The sequence below is a fragment of the Mytilus californianus genome, unplaced genomic scaffold, assembly GCF_021869535.1.
Source record: "Mytilus californianus isolate M0D057914Y unplaced genomic scaffold, xbMytCali1.0.p SCAF_3, whole genome shotgun sequence".
In the NCBI taxonomy this organism is placed as follows: domain Eukaryota; kingdom Metazoa; phylum Mollusca; class Bivalvia; order Mytilida; family Mytilidae; genus Mytilus; species Mytilus californianus.
The window spans coordinates 103,330,982-103,356,422 of NW_026262679.1; the positions used below are offsets into that span (position 1 = coordinate 103,330,982).

Here is a 25,441-nt window from a genome sequence, read left to right on the forward strand (position 1 = left end):
GACTAACAAGTAGTTGAGCTACAGTGTGCAGCTGGTTGAAAGCATGTTGTTTTGCAGAGGCGAAAAAACAGGGACATTGAAGATAGACTCTCCAACATAAAGATTTGATACCATAACGGGATATTTCGACAGTTCAGTTTGTAGATGCTGCTTCACACCTCATTCACTTGGACTAAGTGACAATATAATGTATACTTTAGGTGTGACTATAAGACTTTTCATTAATTTTTGTAAATTTCAAAAACATGTATGCTTAATTTCTTGTGATTGTGACAAGTGCTTTGATATTTATGTGCTTTTTTCACATCTTGATTATTATCTATATGCTTGTTTTCATGATCGATTGAACATGAATAAATATATATTCCTTATTTTATTTATCTTTCGTTTACATTCAGTAAGTTGTCAAAGAAGAGTTTTTTTTGTCATTCCTTAGAAAAAATCATTTCAAACATACAGAAAATAAATGGGGAATGTGTCCATGGGACACAGATGATGCCCCCGCTTGCATATCATATAAAGTTATAAAGGGACATAACTGAAGAACAGTAAAGGTGACGCTACCCAAATTTGTACTTGATCTGAGTTTTGTGGTAAAAGCATTGTGTATAAGTCTCATAACATTTGGTTGAGGCTAACTTAAGTTAGAGAACAGAAACGAAAAATTCAGCAATTTTTCCATTTGTAAACAGGCATAACTCTAGAACGGTAAAAGTGACACCACCAAAATTCATCCTTGATCTGTATTTTGTGGTAATTAGCATTGTGTATAAGTTTCATAACATTTGGTTGAGGCAAACTAAAGTTAGAGAACGGAAAGTTTTTTATTCAGTATTTTGTATAAAAATGTAACAGCTGTATATTTTATAACTTCACAACTTAACATAATCGCAAATTGCATTGATGACTGAATGTCCAACGAATGATATTACTGGAAATGAGACGATTGCTTGCCAAAGTGTATTAGCATGTTGCACTTTTTCCAGTCGTTTTCATAGACTATTTGTTAGTCAGATAAACTCCTCTCCTCATTCTTTCCGTGTATATAATACTCACATCCATTATATTGCCACAGTATGAATGTTAAGTATAAGGAAACACTACTAAACCTTACAAGACCAACCACGAAGGCTCTCAACAATTGTTTCATTGTTCTGATGAATTACTTTCAAATTTACAATCTATGATTTCATTTTATATCCAATTCTGAAAACACAGAATATAGTCCGTTTAATTTAATTTTTTGTTCTGTTGTCGAGACCTCATCATCAAAGTCTGTAGTCTCCAAGGACAATAAAGCTATAAGACTATCCAGTTTAGTTAAGTCTGGTTTGTTGTCATCAAGTTTAAACTGGAGTGGACTGTATCCCTTTTCCTTGAGATCTCTTACCATCTGACCTTCGCTGTGTTGTGGTAAAAATGACACAAAGACAAGTCTAGCTGGGAATACCTCTTTGTAGTATTTATCAAATAACTCTGCAAACCTAAAAAGACACAAATTATAAACATATTCTGACTGCAATTTTGTAATATAAGCAAAAGTAATATTTAATACCTTTTTTTGTTTACTTTAATTAAATAATTGAGAATCTACATGTCATTTGTCTAGAAAGGTAGATTTGGGATATTAAGTTTACACTTTTTCACAAAAATGATGCTATTTTAAAATACTTGAAAGTACTCAATGTTATCAAATTTCAAACATGTTTGAAACCTGTTTATTTGGCGAGATGATTGCATGTTGCGTTTATCTTTACCCCGGTGGTAGATTCTGAACTAGAAGTATACAACCTGTAAATAATTTAAAGTACTCACCAAAATTCCTCACACTGTTCATTTTCTCCTTCATCTGTCACGATGATAAATGTTTTGACAATTTCCTTGTTCTTATAGAATGGATAAAGACTAGCAGCTGGCGCTGTTGCATTATCCGCTTTTGTGGACAGTGCTAGATTTAAAACTTGTTCTACATTTTCAGGGAGGTAAGGGGCATCTCTAGAGTGATCGTCGAAGAAAACCAACTTTGCAGAGGTAATTTTTGTTAAAATTCCAGCAATTATAACACTAGTTTTGATAGCCACTTCCATTGACCCTGAAGCATCACCAACTATAACAATCGGCTCTTCAAGTGGTAAACTGAAAACAAACAAGGTCGTTCATTACACATACTTAAGTATAAACAATCATTCTGAGAGTATTTCAAGGCAATACATAGTCCCCTACAGGGTAAAAATTCATTATACTGGAACAAAAAGCTAACTTGTTCTATAACTTTTCATGGTGTAAAGTTAAACAAAAAGAAAATATCAAGTCAATATCTTCAAGCATGACTAATAAACTGCTTCGCTGAGCGCAGCTGGATACACCCGCAGAGGTCCAACCCTGAACAGTTTGGGCAAAAATGGACACATTATTCAAGCTTGATACAGGTCTGAATTTGGATTGTAATTAAATATTTGATATATTATAGGTTTCTGAATAAATGTAGTCAAAGAACTTGAAATTGGTTATATGAAAGATTTCTTCCTGTTGTGCAAAACACTGTGCTGTAGCGTAATACTTAGTAAATCTGTTGTCAAGACTATAAACAAATAAAATCTTATAACTCGGAAACATAAAATCAAAAACTTATAAAAATCAAAGGGGAGCTTACAAAAATAGATATAAACAATTTACCAAAGTTTCATAAAAAATGCTGAAAGCATTTTTGAGTTATTGTCCGAAAACTGGAAATCCCCCTTTTTGTAATGAATAAAACCCCATAAATCGGAAACGTATAGTCTGAAATTTATAAAAAATCAAAAGGGAGATTATGTCGATAGTAAATAAAATGCTCCGCAGGGCGCAGCTTGATACGACCGCAGAGGTCGAACCCTGAACAGTTGGGGCAAGTATGGACACAACATTCAAGCTTGATACAGCTTTGCATTTGGATTGTGATTAAATATTTGACACAGCATAGGTTTCTGACACAGAATAAATGTGGTCTAAGAACTTAAAATTTTTAAATTGGACATTCACCTATTATGGTCCAATATCCAAAATCTAAATACATGGTTAGATTCAGCATATAAAAGAACCCAAGAATTCAATTTTTGATGAAATCAAACAAAGTTTAATTTTGGACCCTTTTGATCTCAATGTGGACAAAGTTGATAACGGGGCCCAAAAATCAAAAATCTAAATACATGGTTAGATTCAGCATATCAAAGAACCCCATATATTCAATTTTTGTTGAAATCAAACAAAGTTTAATTTTGGACCCCGATTTGGACCAACTTGAAAACTGGGCCCATAATCAAAAATCTAAATACATGTTTAGATTCAGCATATCAAAGAACCCTAAGAATTCAATTTTTGTTAAAATCAAACTAAGTTTAATTTTGGACCCTTTGGACCTTAATGTAGACCAATTTGAAAAGGGAACCAAAAATTAAGAATCTAAATACACGGTTAGATTCGGCATATCAAAGAACCCCAATAATTCAATTTTTGATGAAATCAAACAAAGTTTAATTTTGGACCCTTTGGACCTCAATGTGGACCTATTTAAAAACAGGGCCCAAAATCCAAAAACTAAATACACGGTTAGATTCAGCATATTAAAGAACCCCAAGAATTCAAGAATAAAACCCCATTGAAATTGGTCAAGAAATAAGCAATTTATACGAAGTATCTTCTTTTGCACAATACTGTGCAATTAAATATTTCTTGCTATTGCGCAATACTGTACAATTGACAATTTCTTGCTATTGCGCAATATTTTGCTATTGCGCAATATTTTGCTATTGGATATTTCTTGCTATTGCGCAATACTGTGCAATTGAAGATTTCTTGCTATTGCGCAATACTGTGCAATTGAAGATTTCTTGCTATTGTGCAATACTGTGCAATTGAAAATTTCTTGCTATTGCACAATACTTATTATATAATAATTTACACATCCTGTTTGGTGTGTATCTCCTACCATATCATTATTATTTGCTTTTAAATATAAATCAGAAATAACCAACTTAAAATGGAAAATTTTAAAAGAAAAAAAAAGGAAAAAAAAAAATCCCCCCCCCAAAAAAAATTTTTGAACCCCCTTATGATTCATCACCCCCAAACTCAATCCCAGCCTTCCCTTTGTGGTATGGTACCTTGCAGTACAATTTCAGAGAGATCCATACACTTGAACACAAGTTATTGTCTGGAAACTAGAAAAATGTGTTTTTTGGCCCCTTTTTGGCCCCAAATTCCTAAACGTTTAGGGAAATTACCCCCAAACTCAAACCCAGCTTTCCCTTTGTGATATGGAACCTTGCAGTATTATTTCATAAAGATCCATACACTTACACACAAGTTATTGTCCTGAAACTAGAAAAATGCTTGTTTTTTGCCCCTTTTTGGCCCCTAATTCCTAAAATATTCAGGCAATTACCCCCATCATCAATCCCAGCCTTCCCTTTGTGGTATGGTACCTTGCAGTACAATTTCAGAGAGATCCATACACTTGAACACAAGTTATTGTCTGGAAACTAGATAAATGCTTATTTTTGGCCCCTTTTTGGCCCCGAATTCCTAAACGTTTCGGCAATTACCCCCAAACTCAATTCCAGCTTTCCCTTTGTGATATGGAACCTTGTAGTACAATTTCAGAAAGATCCATACACTTGCACACAAGTTAGTGTCATGAAACTAGAAAAATGCTTGTTTTTTGTCCCTTTTTTTGCCCCTAATTCCTAAAATTTTCAGGCAATTACCCCCAAAATCAATCCCAGCATTCCTTTTGTGATATGGAACATTGTGGTACAATGTCAGAGAGATCCATACACTAACACACAAGTTATTTCTTGAAGTTACAAAAATGCTTATTTTTGGCCCCTTTTTGGCCCCTAATTCCTTTACTGTTGGTACCATAACCCCCAAAATCAATCCCAACCTTCCTTTTGTGGTATTGAACCTTGTGGTAAAATTTCATAGAGATCCATTCACCTAAACTAAAGTTAGAGTGCGAAAACCAATGTGTCTTCGGACGACGCAGGACGACGCCTGACGACGACGACAACGACGACGACGACGCCAACGTCATACCAATATACGACCACAAAAATTTTTTTGCGGTCGTATAAAAACAATTCACCAAAGTTTCTTGCAAATTGGTGAAATTGTTTTTGAGTTATTGTCTGAAAACTGGAAAATTCCCCCTTTTTTAATGATAAAATCCCAAAACTCGGAAACACTAAATCCGAAATTTATAAAAAAACGAAAGGGAGCTCACGTCAATAGATATGAACAATTCACAAAAGTTTCTTGCAAATTGGCGAAATTTTTTTTTTAGTTATTGTCCGAAAACTGGAAAATCACCCCTTTTTTAATGAATAAAACCCCAAAACTCGGAAATGATATATCTGAAATTTATAATAAAATGCTTCGCTGGGCGCAGCTTGATACGACCGCAGAGGTCGAACCCTGAACAGTTGGGGCAAGTATGGACACAACATTCAAGCTTGATACAGCTCTGAATTTGGATTGTGATTAAATATTTGACACAGCATAGGTTTCTGACACAGAAAGAATGTGGTCTAAGAACTTCAATTTTTTTAATTTACCTATTATGGTCCAATGTCCAAAATCAAAATACATGGTTAGATTCAGCATATCAAAGAACCCCATATATTCAATTTTTGTTGAAATCAAACAAAGTTTAATTTTGGACCCCAACTTGGACAAACTTGAAAACTGGTCCCATAATCAAAAATCTAAACACATGTTTAGATTCAGCATATCAAAGTACCCGAAGAATTCAATTTTTGTTAAAATCAAACTAAGTTTAATTTTGGACCCTTTGGACCTTAATGTAGACAAATTTAAAAAACGGGACCCTAAATTAAAAATCTAAAAACACAGTTAGATTTGGCATATCAAAGAACCCCAATAATTCAATTTTTGATGAAATCAAACAAAGTTTAATTTTGGACCCTTTTGACCTCAATATGAACCAATTTGATAGCGGGCCCACAAATAAAAAATCTAAATACATGGTAAGATTCAGCATATCAAAGAACCCCATATATTCAATTTTTGTTGAAATCAAACAAAGTTTAATTTTGGACCCCAATTTGGACCAACTTGAAAACTGGGCCAAAAATCTAAAATCTAAATACATGTTTAGATTCAGCATATCAAAGAACCCCATATATTCAATTTTTGTTGAAATCAAACAAAGTTTAATTTTGGACCCCAACTTGGACCAACTTGAAAACTGGGCCCATAATCAAAAATCTAAACACATGTTTAGATTCAGCATATCAAAGAACCCTAAGAATTCAATTTTTGTTAAAATCAAACTATGTTTAATTTTGGACCCTTTGGACCTTAATGTAGACAAATTTAAAAAACGGGACCCAAAATTAAAAATCTAAATACACGGTTAGATTCGGCATATCAAAGAACCCCAATAATTCAATTTTTGATGAAATCAAACAAAGTTTAATTTTGGACCCTTTGGACCTCAATGTGGACCAATTTAAAAACGGGGCCCAAAATCCAAAAACTTAATACACGGTTAGATTCAGCATATTAAAGAACCCCAAGAATTCAAGAATAAAACCCCATTGAAATTGATCAAGAAATAAGCAATTTATACGAAGTATCTTCTTTTGCACAATACTGTGCAATTGAATATTTCTTGCTATTGCGCAATACTGTACAATTGACAATTTCTTGCTATTGCACAATATTGTGCTATTGGATATTTCTTGCTATTGCGCAATACTGTTAAATTGAAGATTTCTTGCTATTGCGCAATACTGTGCAATTGAAGATTTCTTGCTATTGTGCAATACTGTGCAATTGAAAATTTCTTGCTATTGCACAATACTTATTATATAATAATTTACACATCCTGTTTGGTGTGTATCTCCTACCATATCATTATTATTTGCTTTTAAATATAAATCAGAAATAACCAACTTAAAATGGAAAATTTTAAAAGAAAAAAAAAAGGAAAAAAAGAAAAAAAAAAAAAAAAAAAAATCCCCCTCCCCCAATTTTTTGAACCCCCTTATGATTCATCACCCCCAAACTCAATCCCAGCCTTCCCTTTGTGGTATGGTACCTTGCAGTACAATTTCAGAGAGATCCATACACTTGAACACAAGTTATTGTCTGGAAACTAGAAAAATGCTTATTTTTGGCCCCTTTTTGGCCCCCAATTCCTAAACGTTTCGGGCAATTACCCCCAAACTCAATTCCAGCTTTCCCTTTGTGATATGGAACCTTGTAGTACAATTTCAGAAATATCCAAACACTTACACACAAGTTATTGTCATGAAACTAGAAAAATGCTTGTTTTTTGCCCCTTTTTTGGCCCCTAATTCCTAAAATTTTGAGGCAATTACCCCCAAAATCAATTACAGCCTTCCCTTTGTGATATGGAACCTTGTGGTACAATGTCAGAGAGATCCATACACTTACACACAAGTTATTGTCTGAAAGTTACAAAAATGCTTATTTTTGGCCCCTTTTTGGCCCCTAAATCCTTAACTGTTGGTACCATAACCCCCAAAATCAATCCCAACCTTCCTTTTGTGGTATTGAACCTTATGGTGAAATTTCATGGAGATCCATTCACTTAAACTAAAGTTAGAGTGCGAAAACCAATGTGTCTTCGGACGACGCCGGACGACGCCGGACGACGACGACGACGACGACGACGACGACGACGACGACGACGACGACGACGACGACGACGCCAACGTCATACCAATATACGACCAAAAAATTTTTAATTTTTGCGGTCGTATAAAAAACGAAAGGAAGCTCACGTCAATAGATATAAACAATTCACCAAAGTTTCATGCATATTGTTTAAAGCGTTTTTGAATTAATGTCCGACATGTTGACGATGGACGGATAGAAGGACAGACGGACGGACGGACAGACGGTCAACGGTATACCATAATACGTCCCGTAAACGGGCGTATAAAAACAGTGTGGAAAACTGATGAAATGAGTGAATTTTTCAAGTTCAAGTACCATAACCCTGCACAAAATTATCAGACCGAAACAAAATTTCGAACTTGATCTGTATAACTTGTCATGATAAAACTATATACCAATTATCAATCAATATCTTCAAGCATGATGAAAAAAAGTGTGGAAAACACTTTAACATTAGATATGATTAATAGTTCTCTAAAATTAGATATGATGTAATACAGTGTAAATCTACTTTCAAATTATAATCAAATATAATTAACAGTTCCAAATATTTTTTCTTTTATTTGTCACAAACTAATATAGATATGTAACTTATCTATAAAATGTCAACAATCTTTATCTACACAATGTAATGTAATATATACATTAATAATAAAATGCTTCGCTGGGGCGCAGCTTGATACGACCGCAGAGGTCGAACCCTGAACAGTTGCGGCAAGTAAATATTTGACACAGCATAGGTTTCTGAAACAGAATGAATGTGGTCTAAGAACTTAAATTTTTTTAATTTTCCTATTCAAACCATAACATTATTATTTGCTTTTATATATAAATCAGAAATAACCATTTTAAAAAGGAACCCGCCCCCCACGCCCCCCCCCCCCCCCATTTTTTGAACCCCCTTATGATTCATCACCCCCAAACTCAATTCCCTTTGTGGTATGGTACCTTGCAGTACAATTTCAGAGAGATCCGTACACTTGAACACAAGTTATTGTCTGGAAACTAGAAAAATGCTTGTTTTTTGGCCCCAAATTCCTAAACGTTTAGGGCATTTACCCCCAAACTTAAACCCAGTTTTCCCTTTGTGATATGGAACCTTGCAGTATTATTTCATAAAGATCCATACACTTACACACAAGTTATTGTCCTGAAACTAGAAAAATGCTTGTTTTTTTGCCCCTTTATGGCCCCTTATTCCTAAAATTTTGAGGCAATTACCCCCAAAATCAATCCCAGCCTTCTCTTTGTGGTATGGTACCTTGCAGTACAATTTCAGAGTGATCCATACACTTGAACACAAGTTGTTGTCTGGAAACTAGAAAAATGCTTATTTTTGGCCCCTTTTTGGCCCCTTATTCCTAAACGTTTTGGGCAATTACCCCCAAACTCAATTCCAGCTTTCCCTTTGTGATATGGAAGATTGTAGTACAATTTCATAAAGATCCATACACTTACACACAAGTTATTGTCATGAAACTAGAATAAAATGCTCCGCTGGGCGCAGCTTGATACGACCGCAGAGGTCGAACCCTGAACAGTTGGGGCAAGTATGGACACAACATTCAAGTTTGATACAACTCTGAATTTGGATTGTGATTAGATATTTGACACAGCATAGGTTTCTGACACAGAATGAATGTGGTCTAAGAACTTAAATTTTTCAATTTACCTATTATGGTCCAATATCCAAAATCTAAATACATGGTTAGATTCAGCATATCAAAGAATCCAAAGAATTCAATTTTTGTTGAAATCAAACAAAGTTTAATTTTGGACCCTTTTGACCTCAATGTGGACCAATTTGATAACAGGGCCCAAAAATCAAAATACATGGTTAGATTCAGCATATCAAAGAACCCCAGATATTCAATTTTTGTTGATATCAAACAAAGTTTAATTTTGGACCCCAACTTGGACCAACTTGAAAACTGGGCCCATAATCAAAAATCTAAACACATGTTTAGATTCAGCATATCAAAGAACCCCAAGAATTCAATTTTTGTTAAAATCAAATTAAGTGCAATTTTGGACCCTTTGGACCTTAATGTAGACCAATTTAAAAAACGGGACCCAAAATTATAAATCTAAATACACAGTTAGATTTGGCATATCAAAGAACCCCAATAATTCAATTTTTGATGAAATAAAACAAAAGTTTAATGTTGGACCCTTTTGACCTCAATATGAACCAATTTGATAGTGGGGCCCACAAATAGAAAATCTAAATACATGGTTAGATTCAGCATATCAAAGAACCCCATATATTCAATTTTTGTTGAAAACAAACAAAGTTTAATTTTGGACCCCAATTTGGACCAACTTGAAAACTGGGCCCAAAATCAAAAATCTAAATACATGTTTAGATTCAGCATATCAAAGAACCCCATATATTCAATTTTTGTTAAAATCAAACTAAGTTTAATTTTGGACCCTTTGGACCTTAATGTAGACCAATTAAAAACTGGACCCAAAATTAAAAATCTAAATACACAGTTAGATTTGGCATATCAAAGAACCCCAATAATTCAATTTTTGATGAAATAAAACAAAGTTTAATTTTGGACCCTTTTGACCTCAATATGAACCAATTTGATAGTGGGGCCCACAAATAGAAAATCTAAATACATGGTTAGATTCAGCATATCAAAGAACCCCATATATTCAATTTTTGTTGAAAACAAACAAAGTTTAATTTTGGACCCCAATTTGGACCAACTTGAAAACTGGGCCTAAAATCAAAAATCTAAATACATGTTTAGATTCAGCATATCAAAGAACCCCATATATTCAATTTTTGTGAAAATCAAACTAAGTTTAATTTTGGACCCTTTGGACCTCAATGTAGACCAATTAAAAACTGGACCCAAAATTAAAAATCTAAATACACGGTTAGATTTGGCATATCAAAGAACCCCAATAATTCAATTTTTGATGAAATAAAACAAAGTTTAATTTTGGACCCTTTTGACCTCAATATGAACCAATTTGATAGCGGGGCCCACAAATAGAAAATCTAAATACATGGTTAGATTCAGCATATCAAAGAACCCCATATATTCAATTTTTGTTGAAAACAAACAAAGTTTAATTTTGGACCCCAATTTGGACCAACTTGAAAACTGGGCCCAAAATCAAAAATCTAAATACATGTTTAGATTCAGCATATCAAAGAACCCCATATATTCAATTTTTGTTAAAATCAAAATAAGTTTAATTTTGGACCCTTTGGACCTTAATGTAGACCAATTAAAAACTGGACCCAAAATTAAAAATCTAAATACACAGTTAGATTTGGCATATCAAAGAACCCCAATAATTCAATTTTTGATGAAATAAAACAAAGTTTAATTTTGGACCCTTTTGACCTCAATATGAACCAATTTGATAGTGGGGCCCACAAATAGAAAATCTAAATACATGGTTAGATTCAGCATATCAAAGAACCCCATATATTCAATTTTTGTTGAAAACAAACAAAGTTTAATTTTGGACCCCAATTTGGACCAACTTGAAAACTGGGCCTAAAATCAAAAATCTAAATACATGTTTAGATTCAGCATATCAAAGAACCCCATATATTCAATTTTTGTGAAAATCAAACTAAGTTTAATTTTGGACCCTTTGGACCTCAATGTAGACCAATTAAAAACTGGACCCAAAATTAAAAATCTAAATACACGGTTAGATTTGGCATATCAAAGAACCCCAATAATTCAATTTTTGATGAAATAAAACAAAGTTTAATTTTGGACCCTTTTGACCTCAATATGAACCAATTTGATAGCGGGGCCCACAAATTAAAAATCTAAATACATGGTTAGATTCAGCATATCAAAGAACCCCATATATTCAATTTTTGTTGAATTGAAACAAAGTTTAATTTTGGACCCCAATTTGGACCAACTTGAAAACTGGGCCCGAAATCAAAAATCTAAATACATGTTTAGATTCAGCATATCAAAGAACCCCATATATTCAATTTTTGTTAAAATCAAACTAAGTTTAATTTTGGACCCTTTGGACCTTAATGTAGACCAATTTGAAAACTGGACCCAAAATCAAAAATCTTAATACATGGTCAGATTTGGCATAACAAATAAATAAATGTGGTCAAAGATTTTACAAATCTAATGCGCCATACTGTGCAATTAAAGATTACTTCTTGAAATTTTTCAATATTTGAAATTTGAAAAAAAAATAATATTTGAAGAATAATTCTTTTTAATCTCTGAAATCTGAAATGAGAAAAAATTGACCCCACACAATTTCTTTTTACCCCCCCCCCCCCCTTTTTCCCCCAAAAAATTCTTTCCCTCAAGATATGGTCATAATCTCAATTCAAATTTCCAATGGAATTTGCAACCATAGTGCTAACTTAATCTATTTTATAATAGAATTTAAAATATGGTGTCAAATCTTTCATATGGATTTTTTTGTAAAAAAAAAAAAGATGCAACATTTGCAGATAATTTTACTGGTCTTCCTTTATAAATATGCATTTCTATAAACATAATTTAAAAGCAGTGTAAGGGAAGTAATCAAAACGTTGTATGTGGATTACCTCCATTACACTGTTTTAAATTGTCTTAATTGTTCATTAACCATTACTTAATACATAATTAATAATAAAATGCTTCGCTGGGGCGCAGCTTGATACGACCGCAGAGGTCGAACCCTGAACAGTTGGGGCAAGTATGGACACAATATTCAAGCTTGATACAGCTCTGAATTTGGATTGTTATTAAATATTTGACACAGCATAGGTTTCTGACACAGAAAGAATGTGGTCTAAGAACTTGAATTTTTTTAATTTACCTATTATGGTCCAATGTCCAAAATCAAAATACATGGTTAGATTCAGCATATCAAAGAACCCCATATATTCAATTTTTGTTAAAATCAAACAAAGTTTAATTTTGGACCCCAACTTGGACAAACTTGAAAACTGGGCCCATAATCAAAAATCTAAACACATGTTTAGATTCAGCATATCAAAGAACCCCAAGAATTCAATTTTTGCTAAAATCAAACTAAGTTTAATTTTGGACCCTTTGGACCTTAATGTAGACCAATTTAAATAAAATGCTCCGCAGGGCGCAGCTTGATACGACCGCAGAGGTCGAACCCTGAACAGTTGGGGCAAGTATGGACACATTATTCAAGCTTGATACAGCTCTGAATTTGGATTGTGATTAAATATTTGACACAGCATAGGTTTCTGACACAGAATGAATGTGGTCTAAGAACTTAAAAATTTTAAATTGGACATTCACCTATTATGGTCCAATATCCAAAATCTAAATACATGGTTAGATTCAGCATATCAAAGAACCCCAAGAATTCAATTTTTGATGAAATCAAACAAAGTTTAATTTTGGACCCCGATTTGGACCAACTTGAAAACTGGGCCCATAATCAAAAATCTAAATACATGTTTAGATTCAGCATATCAAAGAACCCTAAAAATTCAATTTTTGTTAAAATCAAACTAAGTTTAATTTTGGACCCTTTGGACCTTAATGTAGACCAATTTGAAAACGGAACCAAAAATTAAGAATCTAAATACACGGTTAGATTCGGCATATCAAAGAACCCCAATTATTCAATTTTTGATGAAATCAAACAAAGTTAAATTTTGGACCCTTTTGACCTCAATGTGGACAAAGTTGATAACGGGGCCCAAAAATCAAAAATCTAAATACATGGTTAGATTCAGCATATCAAAGAACCCCATATATTCAATTTTTGTTGAAATCAAACAAAGTTTAATTTTGGACCCCGATTTGGACCAACTTGAAAACTGGGCCCATAATCAAAAATCTAAATACATGTTTAGATTCAGCATATCAAAGAACCCTAAAAATTCAATTTTTGTTAAAATCAAACTAAGTTTAATTTTGACCCTTTGGACCTTAATGTAGACCAATTTGAAAACGGAACCAAAAATTAAGAATCTAAATACACGGTTAGATTCAGCATATCAAAGAACCCCAATAATTCAATTTTTGATGAAATCAAACAAAGTTAAATTTTGGACCCTTTGGACCTCAATGTGGACCAATTTAAAAACGGGGCCAAAATCCAAAAACTTAATACACGGTTAGATTCAGCATATTAAAGAACCCCAAGAATTCAAGAATAAAACCCCATTGAAATTGATCAAGAAATAAGCAATTTATACGAAGTATCTTCTTTTGCACAATACTGTGCAATTGAATATTTCTTGCTATTGCGCAATACTGTACAATTGACAATTTCTTGCTATTGCGCAATATTGTGCTATTGGATATTTCTTGCTATTGCGCAATACTGTGCAATTGAAGATTTCTTGCTATTGCGCAATACTGTGCAATTGAAGATTTCTTGCTATTGTGCAATACTGTGCAATTGAAAATTTCTTGCTATTGCACAATACTTATTAGATAATAATTTACACATCCTGTTTGGTGTGTATCTCCTACCATATCATTATTATTTGCTTTTAAATATTAATCAGAAATAACCAACTTAAAATGGAAAATTTTAAAAGAAAAAAAAAAGGAAAAAAAGAAAAAAAAAGAAAAGAAAAAAATCCCCCCCCAAATTTTTTGAACCCCCTTATGATTCATCACCCCCAAACTCAATCCCAGCCTTCCCTTTGTGGTATGGTACCTTGCAGTACAATTTCAGAGAGATCCATACACTTGAACACAAGTTATTGTCTGGAAACTAGAAAAATGCTTATTTTTGGCCCCTTTTTGGCCCCCAATTCCTAAACGTTTCAGGCAATTACCCCCAAACTCAATTCCAGCTTTCCCTTTGTGATATGGAACCTTGTAGTACAATTTCAGAAATATCCAAACACTTACACACAAGTTATTGTCATGAAACTAGAAAAATGCTTGTTTTTTGCCCCTTTTTTGGCCCCTAATTCCTAAAATTTTGAGGCAATTACCCCCAAAATCAATTACAGCCTTTCCTTTGTGATATGGAACCTTGTGGTACAATGTCAGAGAGATCCATACACTTACACACAAGTTATTGTCTGGAAGTTACAAAAATGCTTATTTTTGGCCCCTTTTTGGCCCCTAATTCCTTAACTGTTGGTACCATAACCCCCAAAATCAATCCCAACCTTCCTTTCGTGGTATTGAACCTTATGGTAAAATTTCATGGAGATCCATTCATTTAAACTAAAGTTAGAGTGCGAAAACCAATGTGTCTTCGGACGACGCCGGACGACGCCAGACGACGACGACGACGACGACGACGACGACGACGACGCCGGACGACGACGACGCCAACGTCATACCAATATACGACCAAAAAATTTTTAATTTTTGCGGTCGTATAAAAACGGGACTTAAAATTAAAAATCTAAATACACAGTTAGATTTGGAATATCAAAGAACCCCAATAATTCAATTTTTGATGAAATCAAACAAAGTTAAATTTTGGACCCTTTTGACCTCAATATGAAGCAATTTGATAGCGGGGCCCACAAATAAAAAATCTAAATTCATGGTTAGATTCAGCATATCAAAGAACCCCATATATTCAATTTTTGTTGAAATCAAACAAAGTTTAATTTTGGACCCCAACTTGGACCAACTTGAAAACTGGGCCCATAATCAAAAATCTAAACACATGTTTAGATTCAGCATATCAAAGAACCCCAAGAATTCAATTTTTGTTAAAATCAAACTAAGTTTAATTTTGGACCCTTTGGACCTCAATGAAGACCAATTTAAAAAACGGGACCCAAATTAAAAATACGGTTAGATTTGGCATATCAAAAAACCCCAATAATTCAATTTTCGATGAAATCAAACAAAGTTTAATTTTGGACCCTTTTGACCTCAATATGAACCAATTTGATAGCGGGGCCTACAAATAAAAAATCTAAATACATGGTTAGATTCAGCATATCAAAGAACCTCATATATTCAATTTTTGTTGAAATCAAACAAAGTTTAATTTTGGACCCCAATTTGGACCAACTTGAAAACTGGGCCCATAATCAAAAATCTAAATACATGTTTAGATTCAGCATATCAAAGAACCCCATATATTCAATTTTTGTTGAAATCAAACAAAGTTTAAATACTGGACCCTATCTTGGACCAACTTGAAAACTGGGCCCATAATCAAAAATCTAAACACATGTTTAGATTCAGCAAATCAAAGAACCCCAAGAATTCAATTTTTGTCAAAATCAAACTAAGTTTAATTTTGGACCCTTTGGACCTCAATGTAGACCAATTTAAATAAAATGCTTCGCTGGGCGCAGCTTGATACGACCGCAGAGGTCGAACCCTGAACAGTTGGGGCAAGTATGGACACAACATTCAAGCTTGATACAGCTCTGAATTTGGATTGTGATTAAATATTTGACACAGCATAGGTTTCTGACACAGAAAGAATGTGGTCTAAGAACTTCAATTTTTTTAATTTACCTATTATGGTCCAATGTCCAAAATCAAAATACATGGTTAGATTCAGCATATCAAAGAACCCCATATATTCAATTTTTGTTGAAATCAAACAAAGTTTAATTTTGGACCCCAACTTGGACAAACTTGAAAACTGGTCCCATAATCAAAAATCTAAACACATGTTTAGATTCAGCATATCAAAGTACCCGAAGAATTCAATTTTTGTTAAAATCAAACTAAGTTTAATTTTGGACCCTTTGGACCTTAATGTAGACAAATTTAAAAAACGGGACCCTAAATTAAAAATCTAAAAACACAGTTAGATTTGGCATATCAAAGAACCCCAATAATTCAATTTTTGATGAAATCAAACAAAGTTTAATTTTGGACCCTTTTGACCTCAATATGAACCAATTTGAAAGCAGGCCCACAAATAAAAAATCTAAATACATGGTAAGATTTAGCATATCAAAGAACCCCATATATTCAATTTTTGTTGAAATCAAACAAAGTTTAATTTTGGACCCCAATTTGGACCATCTTGAAAACTAGGCCAAAAATCTAAAATCTAAATACATGTTTAGATTCAGCATATCAAAGAACCCCATATATTCAATTTTTGTTGAAATCAAACAAAGTTTAATTTTGGACCCCAACTTGGACCAACTTGAAAACTGGTCCCATAATCAAAAATCTAAACACATGTTTAGATTCAGCATATCAAAGAACCCCAAAAATTCAATTTTTGTTAAAATCAAACTAAGTTTAATTTTGGACCCTTTGGACCTTAATGTAGACCAATTTAAAAAACAGGACCCAAAATTAAAAATCTAAATACACGGTTAGATTTGGCATATCAAAGAACCCCAATAATTCAATTTTTGATGAAATCAAACAAAGTTTAATTTTGGACCCTTTTGACCTCAATATGAACCAATTTGATAGCGGGCCCACAAATAAAAAATCTAAATACATGGTAAGATTCAGCATATCAAAGAACCCCATATATTCAATTTTTGTTGAAATCAAACAAAGTTTAATTTTGGACCCCAATTTGGACCAACTTGAAAACTGGGCCAAAAATCTAAAATCTAAATACATGTTTAGATTCAGCATATCAAAGAACCCCATATATTCAATTTTTGTTGAAATCAAACAAAGTTTAATTTTGGACCCCAACTTGGACCAACTTGAAAACTGGGCCCATAATCAAAAATCTAAACACATGTTTAGATTCAGCATATCAAAGAACCCTAAGAATTCAATTTTTGTTAAAATCAAACTAAGTTTAATTTTGGACCCTTTGGACCTTAATGTAGACAAATTTAAAAAACGGGACCCAAAATTAATAAAATGCTCCGCTGGGGCGCAGCTTGATACGACCGCAGAGGTCGAACCCTGAACAGTTGGGGCAAGTATGGACACAACATTCAAGCTTGATACAGCACTGAATTTGGATTGTAATTAAATATTTGACACAGCATAGGTTTCTCACACAGAATGAAAGTAGTCTAAGAACTTAAAATTTTTTAATTTACCTATTCAAACCATATCATTATTATTTGCTTTTATATATAAATCAGAAATAACCAATTTAAAATGGAAAATTTTAAAGAAAAAAAAGGAAAAAAAAATCCCCCCCCCCAAATTTTTTGAAACCCCCTTATGATTCATCACCCCCAAACTCAATGCCAGCCTTCCCTTTGTGGTATGGTACCTTGCAGTACAATTTCAGAGAGATCCATACACTTGAACACAAATTATTGTCTGGAAACTATAAAAATGCTTGGGTTTTTTGCACCTTTTTGGCCCCAAATTCCTAAAAGTTTAGGGCAATTACCCCCAAACTCAAACCCAGCTTTCCCTTTGTGATATGGAACCTTGCAGTACAATGTCATAAAGATCCATACACTTACACACACGTTATTGTCATGAAACTAGAAAAATGCTTGTTTTTTTGCCCCTTTATGGCCCCTAATTCCTAACATTTTGAGACAATTACCCCCAAAAACAATCCCAGCCTTCCCTTTGTGGTATGGTACCTTGCAGTACAATTTCAGAGAGATCCATACACTTGAACACAAGTTATTGTCTGGAAACTAGAAAAATGCTTATTTTTGGCCCCTTATTCCTAAACGTTTTGGGCAAGTACCCCCAAACTCAATTCCAGCTTTCCCTTTGTGATATGGAACCTTGTAGTACAATTTCATAAATATCCATACACTTACACACAAGTTATTGTCATGAAACTAGAAAAATGCTTGTTTTTTGCCCCCTAATTCCTAAAATTTGGAGGCAATTACCCCCAAAATCAATCCCAGCATTCAAACCCTCAATCAGCATCATTTAACAGTAATATCTAAAAATGGAAATTACATAATAAAGGTATTAAAATAGAAAATGACATCATAGTCATGGCTAAAAATAAACAAAATCCTTAATCAGCAACATTTTACAGTAATATCTAAAAATAAAATTCCTTTGTAACCATAAAAGCCCATTTAAATACATCATGACAGATATTAAAATAGAAAATGACATCATAGTCATGGCTAAACATAGCAAAAACCTTAATCAGCATCATTTAACAGTAATATCTAAAAATAAAAATTTCTTTGCAACCATAAAAGTAAAATAGAAAATGACATCATAATCATAGCTAAAAATAAACAAAAATTTTTTTTATTACCAAATTTTAAATGGAGTTTATTAAACTAAAACAATAAATTTGCAACCATAAAACCCCATTTAAACACATCATAAAAGTATTAAATAATTCAACTACATCATAAGGCTATAAAAATAGAAAATGACTTCATAGTCAAGGCTAAAGGTAAACAAAAAACCTTCATCAGCAAAATTTTATATTGGCAAATTTCCAATGAAGTTTATTATACTAAAATTGTTGGCAAATTTCCAATGCATTTATTAACAATAAAGTTATTGGCAAATTTCCAATTTACATAATTTAAAAGCAGTGTAAGTGAGATATTTAAATGAGTTTGAATTACCAACCTTACACTGCTTTTAAATAATGTTTTGTACTTATTTGTCTATTAACCTGGAAACCCTTGTTTTTTCACCTTTTTTTCCCTTATTATTTAAAGGTTTGAGTCATAACCCTACCCAAAGCCAATTCTTAAATTCCAATGTAACCTAAATTTACAATATACATAACTTCAATTTAAGTTTTTGATAAAATCAAACCACATCATTATTATTTGCTTTTATATCTAAATCAGAAATAATTAACCAACTTTAAGTGGAAAATTTTCACACATCACGCCCCCCCAAACTCAATCCCAGCCTTCAGTTTGTGGTATGGTACCTTGCAGTACAATTTCACAGAGATCCAATTACTTAAACACAATTAATTGTTGGAAACTAAAAAAAAATGCTTATTTTTAACCCCTTTTTTAGCCCCTTATTCCTAAACATTTGAGCAATTATCCCCCAAACTCAATTACAACTTTCTCTTTGTGATCAGAATTAACCAACTTAAAATGGAAAATTTTAAAGAAAAAAAAAAGGAAAAAAAATCCCCCCCCCCCCCAAAATTTTTTGACCCACTTCCCTTTGTGGTATGGTACCTTTAAGTACAATTTCAGAGAAATCCATACACTTGAACACAAGTTAATGTCTGGAAACTAAAAAAATGCTTATTTTTGCCCCCTTTTTTGGCCACTTATTAATAAATGTTTTGGGCAAACATTTTACAATAATATTTAAAACTGAAATTAATTTGTAACCTTAAAATTAAATAGAAAATGACATCATAGTCATAGCTAAAAATAAACAAACTATTGGTAAATTTCCAATGGAGTTTATTATATTAAAACAATAAATTTGCAACCATAAAAGCGCATTAAAATACATCATAAAAGTATTAAAAAAAATTTAACTACATCATAAGGCTATTAAAATAGAAAATGACATCATAGTCAGACTAAAGGTAAACAAAAAACCTTCATCAGCAAAATTTTATATTGGCAAATTTCCAATGAAGTTTATTATACTAAAATAATTGGCAAATTTCCAATTTACATAATTCAAACATAGTGCAGGTGAGATATTTAAATGAGTTTGAATTACCAACCTTACACTGCTTTTAAATAATGTTCTTTACTCAATTATTTGTCTATTAAAATGGAAACCCTAGTTTTTTAACCTTTTTCCCCCTTATTCCTTAAACGAAAAAAAATAATTACCCCTTTTTTGACCCCCAACCCCCTATGATTCATCACCCCCCCCTTCCCCCCCAAACCAAGCTCAATAACAGCCTTGCCTTTGTGGTATGGTACCTTGTAATACAATTTTAGAGAGATCCATACACTTGAACACAAGTTATTGTCTAGAAACTAAAAAATGCTTATTTTTCACCCCTTTTTAGGCCCCTTATTACTAAACGGTTTGGGCAATTACCACAAAACTCAATTCCAGCTTTCCCCTTGCGAAATGGAACCTTGTAGTAAAATTTCAGAAAGATCCATACACTTACACACAAGTTATTGTCATGAAACTAGAAAAATGCTTGTTTTTTGCCCCCTTTTGGCCCCTTATTCCTAAAATTTCGAGGAAATTAACCCCAAAATCAATCCCATCATCGACCCTTTGTGATATGGAATCTTGTAGTACAATGTCAAAGAGATCCATACAATAACACACAAGTTATGTCTGGAAGTTACAAAAATGCTTATTTTCGGCCACTTTTTGGCCCCTAATTATTTAACTGTTGGTACCATAACCCCCAAAATCAATCCCCACCTTCCTATTGTGGTATTGAACCTTATGGTAAAATTTCATAGAGATCCATTCACTTAAACTAAAGTTAGAGTGCGAAAACCATTGTGTATTCGGACGACGACGCCGGACGACGACGACGCCGGACGACGACGACGACGACGACGACGACGACGACGACGCCAACGTCATACCAATATACGACCACAAAATTTTTTTGCGGTCGTATAAAAATCTAATTACACGGTTAGATTCGGCATATCAAAGAATCCCAATAATTCAATTTTTGATGAAATCAAACAAAGTTTAATTTTGGACCCTTTGGACCTCAATGTGGACCAATTTAAAAACAGGGCCCAAAATCCAAAAACTTAATACACGGTTAGATTCAGCATATTAAAGAACCCCAAGAACTCAAGAATAAAACCCCATTGAAATTGATCAAGAAATAAGCAATTTATACGAAGTATCTTCTTTTGCACAATACTGTGCAATTGAATATTTCTTGCTATTGCGCAATACTGTACAATTGACAATTTCTTGCTATTGCGCAATATTGTGCTATTGGATATTTCTTGCTATTGCGCAATACTGTTAAATTGAAGATTTCTTGCTATTGCGCAATACTGTGCAATTGAAGATTTCTTGCTATTGTGCAATACTGTGCAATTGAAAATTTCTTGCTATTGCACAATACTTATTATATAATAATTTACACATCCTGTTTGGTGTGTATCTCCTACCATATCATTATTATTTGCTTTTAAATATAAATCAGAAATAACCAACTTAAAATGGAAAATTTTAAAAGAAAAAAAAAAGGAAAAAAAGAAAAAAAAAAAGAAAAAAAATCCCCCCCCCCCCAAATTTTTTGAACCCCCTTATGATTCATCACCCCCAAACTCAATCCCAGCCTTCCCTTTGTGGTATGGTACCTTGCAGTACAATTTCAGAGAGATCCATACACTTGAACACAAGTTATTGTCTGGAAACTAGAAAAATGCTTATTTTTGGCCCCTTTTTGGCCCCCAATTCCTAAACGTTTCGGGCAATTACCCCCAAACTCAATTCCAGCTTTCCCTTTGTGATATGGAACTTTGTAGTACAATTTCAGAAATATCCAAACACTTACACACAAGTTATTGTCATGAAACTAGAAAAATGCTTGTTTTTTGCCCCTTTTTTGGCCCCTAATTCCTAAAATTTTGAGGCAATTACCCCCAAAATCAATTACAGCCTTCCCTTTGTGATATGGAACCTTGTGGTACAATGTCAGAGAGATCCATACACTTACACACAAGTTATTGTCTGAAAGTTACAAAAATGCTTATTTTTGGCCCCTTTTTGGCCCCTAATTCCTTAACTGTTGGTACCATAACCCCCAAAATCAATCCCAACCTTCCTTTTGTGGTATTGAACCTTATGGTGAAATTTCATGGAGATCCATTCACTTAAACTAAAGTTAGAGTGCGAAAACCAATGTGTCTTCGGACGACGCAGGACGACGCCGGACGACGACGACGCCGGACGACGACGACGACGACGACGACGACGACGACGCCAACGTCATACCAATATACGACCAAAAAATTTTTAATTTTTGCGGTCGTATAAAAACAGGACCCAAAATTAAAAACCTAAATACACGGTTAGATTTGGAATATCAAAGAACCCCAATAATTCAATTTTAGATGAAATCAAACAAAGTTTAATTTTGGACCCTTTTGACCTCAATATGAACCAATTAGATAACGGGGTCCACAAATAAAAAATCTAAATACATGGTTAGATTCAGCATATCAAAGAACCCCATATATTCAATTTTTGTTGAAATCAAACAAAGTTTAATTTTGGACCCCAATTTGGACCAACTTGAAAACTGGGCCAAAAATCAAAAATCTAAATACATGTTTAGATTCAGCATATCAAAGAACCTCATATATTCAATTTTTGCTAAAATCAAACAAAGTTTAATTTTGGACCCTTTGGACATTAATGTAGACCAATTTGAAAACTGGACTCAAAATTAAAAATCTAAATACACTGTTAGATTCGGCATAACAAATAAATAAATGTGATCAAAGATTTTACAAATCTAATGCGCCATACTGTGCAATTAAAGATTACTTCTTGAAATTTTTCAATATTTGAAATTTGAAAAAAAAATAATATTTGAAGAATAATTCTTTTTAATTTCTGAATTCTGAAATGAGAAAAAATTGGCCCCCCCACAATTTGTTTTTATCCCCCCCCCCTTTTCCCCCAAAAAAATTCTTTCCCTCAAGATATGGTCATAATCTCAATTCAAATTTCCAATGGAGTTGGCAACCATAATTACCCATTTAAATTTACCATAGTGCTAACTTAATCTATTTTATGATAGAATTAATAAAAATATAGTGTCAAATCTTTCATATGGATTTTTTTGTAAAAAAAAAAGATGAAAACATTTGCAGATATTTTTACTGGTCTTCCTTTATAAATATGCATTTCTTTAAACATAATTTAAAAGCAGAGTAAGGGAAGTAACCAAAACGTTGTATTTGGATTACCTCCCTTACACTGTTTTAGATTATCTTTATTGTTCATTAACCATTACTTTATACATAATTTAAAAGCAGTGTAAGGGAGATAATTTCAATGATGTATTTGATTTATCTCCCTTACACTGCTTTAAATTATGTTTTGTACTAAAGTATTTGTCCATTAACCAGGACAAACTTGTTTTTGCCCCTAATTCCTAAACGGTTTGAGCCATAACCCCCCAAAGCAAATCCTAACCATCCCTTTGTGGTATGGAAACTTGTAGTATAATTTCAGAGAGATCCATACACCGTTCCACAGTTATTGTCTGGAAACTAGAAAATGCTCATTTTTGGCCCCTTTTTGGCCCCTAATTCCTTAACTGTTGGTACCATAACCCCCAAAATCAATCCCAACCTTCCTTTTGTGGTATTTAACCTTATGGTCAAATTTCAAAAAGATCCATTCACTTAAACTAAAGTTAGAGTGCGAAAACCAATATGTATTCGGACGACGACGCCGGACGACGACGACGCCGGACGACGACGACGACAACGACGACGACGACGACGCCAACGTCATACCAATATACGACCACAAAATTTTTTTGCGGTCGTATAAAAAGCAGTGTAAGGGAGGTAATTCAAATGATGAATTTGATTTATCTCCCTTACACTGCTTTAAATTATGTTTTGTACCAAAGTATTTGTCCATATAAAAATGCTTGTTTTTGCCCCTTTTTTGGCCCCTAATTCCTAAAATTTTGAGGCCATTACCCCCAAAATCAATCCCAGCATTCCCTTTGTGATATGGAACCTTGTGGTACAATGTCAGAGAGATCCATACACTAACACACAAGTTATGTCTGGAAGTTACAAAAATGCTTATTTTTGGCCCCTTTTTGTCCCTTAATTCCTTGACGGTTGGTACCATAACCCCCAAAATCAATCCCAACCTTCCTTTTGTGGTATTGAACCTTATGGTAAAATTTCATAGAGATCCATTCACTTAAACTAAAGTTAGAGTGCGAAAACCAATGTGTCTTCGGACGACGACGCCGGACGACGACGACGCCAACGTCATACCAATATACGATCGCAAAATTTTTTTGCGGTCGTATAAAAATGCTTGTTTTTTGCCCCTTTTTGTTTCAATTCGAAACACCTTGGAAGAGGATAATATGTCCCAGGAAACAATAAATTTTCCTACACTTTGGCAACATGGTCTTAGAAAAATTTGTCACAACTTGCTGCATTTATTCGTTTTCAATGCTCTTCTACTTCGTTATTGGTTTTAATTCGTGCACCAAAGATGAGTCTTATGTTGACAAAACGTGTCACACTTAGGCATGCCAAGTTATTAGTCTGGTATCTTTTAAGTTTTCAAACCACTGGGTCGATGCCACTGCTGGTAGACAATTGTTCCCGAATGCATAACCAGCCCAGTAGCCAGCACCCCACTGCTGGCATGAGATATCATTGATATGGTTATTAGTCCCCTACTGACGAAGTCGAAGGGGACTTTAGGTTTGCACTCTGTCTGTCTGTCTGTCTGTCTGTCCATCCGTCAGTCCGGTAAATCAGTTTTCCATACTTTTTTCTTCGTGCTTGAAGATATTGATTTGATATTTGGTGTATTGTTTTATCATGACAAGTGACAGATCAAGTTCGAATATTGTTCCGGTCTGATGATTTTGTGCAGAGTAATGGTCCTTGGACTTCAAAAATTCACTGGTATAATCAGTTTTCCAAACTTTATTTCGTCATGCTTGAAGATGTTGACTTGATATTTGTTATATAGTTTACACCATGACAAGTTATAGATCAAGTTAGCATTTTGTTTCAGTACAATGAATTTTAAACCGGTAGGGGACTATGTATTGTCATTCAATACAGAATACTTGTTGTCTGTAAATTTACCTGTTCGAAAAGTGTACAATTTATTTTCTGCCCTTTTCTAGATAGCCTTAGCCAGATTTGACACTTCTATTGGCAGTATTGGTTTTTAACGCTCTATAACTTCGTCTTCCTATTGTTTTGATTCTAGTGTCAATG

General features: G+C 33.5%; 1 protein-coding gene across 1 annotated transcript in view; it reads right to left on the bottom strand.

Annotated features, from left to right (window-relative positions):
- Positions 1-805: 805 nt before the first annotated feature.
- Positions 806-25,441, bottom strand: part of LOC127735619 (uncharacterized) — a 36,099-nt gene continuing 11,463 nt past the window's right edge. Inside the window, exons 3-4 of the mRNA XM_052245853.1 lie at positions 1,816-2,136; positions 806-1,484 (exon numbers count right to left, since the gene is read on the bottom strand). Coding sequence (XP_052101813.1) covers positions 1,190-1,484; positions 1,816-2,136 — 616 coding nt within the window. The 3' untranslated portion in view covers positions 806-1,189. The remainder of the gene's footprint in view (positions 1,485-1,815; positions 2,137-25,441) is intronic.